General features: G+C 61.1%; 1 protein-coding gene across 1 annotated transcript; it reads left to right on the forward strand.

Annotated features, from left to right (window-relative positions):
* Positions 1 to 564: 564 nt before the first annotated feature.
* IRF2BPL (interferon regulatory factor 2 binding protein like) lies at positions 565 to 4156 on the forward strand. Its single transcript, XM_034062224.1, has one exon. It carries the CDS (start codon positions 1184 to 1186, stop codon positions 3401 to 3403), a length of 2220 nt encoding a protein of 739 aa, XP_033918115.1. The 5' UTR covers positions 565 to 1183; the 3' UTR covers positions 3404 to 4156.
* Positions 4157 to 4948: the final 792 nt, after the last annotated feature.

The following is a 4948-nucleotide window of genomic DNA, read 5'->3' on the forward strand; positions in this document are numbered from 1 at the left end:
GGGATCACTGAAAGAGAAACACGAAATCGGATATTAAGGCGGGATCCCCCCCCCCCCTCCCCGTTTGCCTCAGCGGCGCGCGGGAATCCCATCGTCAGTCTCGGTGGCAGGGGCAGAGCGGGGACAGCGAGGGAAGGCCGCGGCCCCCGAACCGAGACACCGGCTCCAGAGCAAGCCCCGCGCACACACACACGCACGCACACGCGCGCCATCGTGCGCGCGCTCCCGGGCCGCAGCTCGCGGCCGGGCAGGGGAGGAGAGGAGGGGGCCAGGGCGCGAGCTGCATTCAGGTTCCCAAACATAGCCGGCAGCGCGGGCTGCCCGCGCGCCCCGCCGCGCTCCAGCTGCCGCCGGCCGCGCAGGGGCGGGCGCGGGCAGCGCGCCGGGCATGCGCGCGCCGCGCAACAAGTGGGCTCCGAGCCGGCGGCGGGGGGAGGGGAGCGGCGAGCGGGCGCTCGGCGGTGACGCGGTGCCCCGCCCGGGCGCAGCCGAGCCGGGAGCGCGGCGCGGAGGAGGGGAGGGGTGGGGAGGGGCGGCGCGGCACGGGGGGAGCGCGGCGCGGCGGAGGGGGCGCGCAGGCACACGCGGCGGCGCGCAGCACCCCGCGCTCGGACTGCGAGCCGCGGCGAGGATGTGAGTGAGGAGCAGGCGGCGCCGCTTGCCACGCAGCTGCCGCCACCGCTGCCACCTCCGGGCCGCCACCACTCTGCCGGCGCTCGGGGCAGCCGCCGCCGGCGGGACCGGACAGCTCCGTGCGGGTACCCCTCTTTCTCTCGCGGCAGTGGATCGGCACGTAGCGAAGTGCGAGCTCGCGAGGCAGCAGCGGCGGGTGGAAGGTGACCCCCCCATCTTCCTCCGTGCACCTCCGCCTCCTCCCGGAGGAGGAGCAGCAGCAGCGGAGAGCTAGAGAGCGCAGGCAAACAGAAGCGGCTAGAAGGCGACCCCCACCCAGCCCCCCGGAGGAGCGGTAGAAGTGGTTCCCACCCCACCGGGGAAGCAGCGGCAGGACCAGGTAGAAGAAACCCTCTCCGGCAGCAGGAGAGAACTAAAAGCAGACGATCCCCCTGCTACAAGGGGCAACAGGATCAGGTACGGAGAGCCGCCCCCCCTGCAGCCCGGGGGGGAAGACGGAGCCAGCCCCGACCCCGGCGGCAGCGGCAGCAGCTCCCCGGCCAGCAGCACCATGTCCGCCGCGCAGGTGTCGTCGTCCCGGAGGCAGTCTTGCTACCTGTGCGATCTGCCCCGCATGCCCTGGGCCATGATCTGGGACTTCACGGAACCCGTCTGCCGGGGCTGCGTCAACTACGAGGGCGCCGACCGCATCGAGTTCGTGATCGAGACGGCCCGGCAGCTGAAGCGAGCGCACGGCTGCTTCCAGGACGGCCGCTCCCCGGGACCCCCGCCGCCGGTCGGCGTCAAGGCAGTGACGCTCTCCGCCAAAGAAGCGGCGGCAGCGGCGGCGGCCCAGCAGCAGCTCAACCATGTGGATGCCTCTTCCAAGGCAGCCTCGGCGGGGCTGACCCAGTCCAGCCTGGACCGCTACGGGCTCAGCGCCGCCGCAGCAGAACAGCGCAGCCGTTTCGAGTACCCACCGCCGCCGGGCAGCCTGGGCGGCAGCCACGGCGCCCGTCTGCCCAACGGGCTGGGGGGCCCCAACGGCTTCCCCAAGCCGCCTGAGGACGGGCCGCCGGAGCTGAACCGGCAGAGCCCCAACTCCTCCTCCTCCTCTTCCTCCTCCCGCCGCGGGGCGCACGGGGGGCTGGTGTCCGGCCTGCCCCCGGGGGCCGCCGGCGCCCAGATGAACGTGCCCCCAAACCTGCTGCCGCAGACCCTCCTCAACGGGCCCGCCGCCCCTGGCGTGGCGCTGCCCCCGCCGCACGGGGGCCTGAGCGGCCGAGGCGGCGGGGGTCCCCCGGCTCCCTCCGCCTCCTCCCAAGGGGGCACCTGCGGCGGTGGCGCCGGGGGAGGCGGTGGCTCGTCCTCCGAGGCCTGCGGCAAGCGGCCGGGCTCGGTGTCCAGTAGCGACCAGGAGCGGGAGCTGAAGGAGAAGCAGCGCAACGCGGAGGCGCTGGCCGAGCTCAGCGAGAGCTTGCGGAACCGGGCCGAGGAGTGGGCCAGCAAGCCCAAGATCGTGCGGGACACGCTGCTCACTCTGGCCGGCTGCACCCCCTACGAGGTGCGCTTCAAGAAGGATCACGCCTTGCTGGGCCGCGTCTTTGCCTTCGACGCCGTCTCCAAGCCGGGTATGGACTATGAGCTGAAGCTCTTCATCGAGTACCCCAGCGGCTCCGGCACTGTCTTCTCGAGCGCCTCCGGAGTGGCCAAGCAGATGTACCAGGACTGCATGAAGGACTTCGGTCGTGGCCTCTCCTCGGGTTTCAAGTACCTGGAGTACGAGAAGAAGCACGGCTCCGGGGACTGGCGGCTCCTGGGGGACCTGCTGCCCGAGTCTGTGCGTTTCTTCAAGGAGCTGGTGGGCGCCGACATGCTGCCGCAGCCCTACCTGGACGCCAGCTGCCCCATGTTACCCACGGCGCTGGTGAGTCTCCCGCGGCCGGGGGCTGGGGCCGGCGGGGCGCAGGGCACGGCCGCCGCCTCCCGGGGACCCGGTGGTGGCGGCGGTGGTGGCGGCGGGGCGATGCGTAAGAGGAAAGCCTCTCCCGAGCCCTCGGACTCGGCTGAGGGGGCTCTGAAGCTCAGCGACGAGCAGCAGCGGCAGCAGTGGATGGCCAGCCAGAGCGAAGCGCTAAAGCTCACCATGTCAGCCGGGGGCTTCGGGGCGGTGCACGGCGGGGGCCCCCCGCCGCCGCCGCCGCCGCCCCTCGGGCCTCACTCCAACCGGACCACGCCGCCCGAGTCCGCCCCCCAGAACGGACAGTCCCCCATGGCCGCGCTCATGTCGGTGGCCGACACACTGGGCAATGCCCACTCGCCCAAGGACGGCAGCTCGGTGCACTCCACCACATCCACCCGCAGAAACAGCAGCAGCCCTGTGTCACCGGCCTCGGTGCCAGGCCAGCGCCGCCTGGCCTCTCGCAATGGGGACATGAACCTACAAGTGGCCCCTCCTCCCCCCAGCGCCCACCCCGCCATGGACCAAGTGCACCCCCAAAACATTCCGGACTCCCCCATGGCCAACAGCGGGCCCCTGTGCTGCACCATTTGCCACGAACGCTTGGAGGACACCCACTTTGTTCAGTGCCCCTCTGTGCCCAGCCACAAGTTCTGCTTCCCTTGTTCCAGAGAGAGCATCAAGGCCCAAGGGGCGACTGGCGAGGTCTACTGCCCCAGCGGAGAGAAATGTCCCCTAGTCGGTTCCAATGTGCCTTGGGCGTTTATGCAGGGCGAGATTGCGACCATTTTAGCTGGGGACGTTAAAGTGAAAAAGGAGAGAGACCCTTGAGTAGGAAATCCAATCCCTTCAGACTCCTGAAGATGTAGAATTGTGAATATAACAAACTGCAAAAGTTAGTCTTATGTATAGACATTATTTTCGTCGTATGTTTCTATATTTTGAAACAAAGGTATGTACTCTTCTTCATTTGAAGGATAGAGCTGGTTTTTGTTAAACAGAATATAATATTGTTTGGTTACCACATAATACCTGTTCTCATTTCTTTGGCAGTGTGTTGGCTAGGTACAAAGTTAATAGCCTTTAGCGATTACCTGCTGCTGGTGTGTATTTTTGTAAATGTATGCACTTCTCTGAAAGAAGAAGAAAAAAAAAACACAAAAAAGGAAAAAAAAATTTTTGCCAAGGCCAGTGTTGATGCCTAAAAAATTGCTACAAAAATGGTGACAGCTTATGTTTGACAAGCCCTGAGTGTTAGTCTTTCACCTTCTTTTTTTTGTTTTGGTTTTTTTTTTCTGTTTGTTTGCAAAACGGTGGGGTGGCTGGGGGGGAGGAGGGTGTTTTTTTGTTGCAAGTTTGTAAGGAAAATGTTTCAGTTTGTTTCTATTGATCTGAACGTTTTTAATCTTCATGTGTTTTTTGTTTTTGCTTTTATTGATGCACGGATGCTTTTGAACAGTAGAGCAAAATGCTGTACATGAAAAACATGCTCTGTTTGTCCTTTATACATTTCTGTAGTTAACAGAACACTGTAATGTGCCTTGGAGCTTAGTAAATTGTAATAAATTCAATTGATATTAATACTTCTGGCGTAGCAAGTTTCATTTTTCTCAGAGCACAGGCAGCATGCATAAGCCCTAGTGCCTCTTTAAAAGTCTCCATTAGCCCATGAGCCTGCAGTTCCTCGTGATAACTGTGGCACTTGTACGCACATTTTCACATATATATATGTAGTAAGATGATGATGTTGATGCTGTTATCAAACTTATCTAAATCTTGGCACTGCGCCTATTTACATTTCACCTTTAATGTTGCAGTAACAGTTGCTGACTAAGCATTTTCTATTTACTGTTTCTGCATCTCATTTCCTCCTCCCTTGTCCCCCCCCCCACTCAGCTCTCCAGCTGCAAACTGTTTGAAATACAGGATGCATCCATTGCCTGCGCAATTTAATATGGCTTCAGAACTGAAATGAAGCCCTCTTTCACAAAACCCCCCAAACCCAGCATCACATGGTTAATAACTTTAGTTGATTTTTAGTACTGTTTGTCAAAGCTCGACATCAGCCATAGTCTCTTGGTGAGGCAGATCTGTAGTTGAGCACAGTGCAGAAAAGGGGAGTGGGAAATAACAGCTTCTGCAGTTGGTGTTGCAGCTGGTGGGTAGCTACCCCATTTAGGCAGTGGCTTTTCCATAATTGAGTTGGTGAACAAGTCAGGGGTTGTTCTGTGTTTTCAGATGAGGAAGCTTCCTTAAAGCACTGAAGTGTAACGCTTTCCTTTTGGCAATGATCATGTGGGATTCTTTGTATAATTAACTATTTTATGTGACATTGGCGTTTTCTGGAGATAGAGGAGCAGTGCAATACCTGTTAGT

The sequence above is a fragment of the Melopsittacus undulatus genome, chromosome 4, assembly GCF_012275295.1.
Source record: "Melopsittacus undulatus isolate bMelUnd1 chromosome 4, bMelUnd1.mat.Z, whole genome shotgun sequence".
Lineage (NCBI taxonomy): Eukaryota > Metazoa > Chordata > Aves > Psittaciformes > Psittaculidae > Melopsittacus > Melopsittacus undulatus.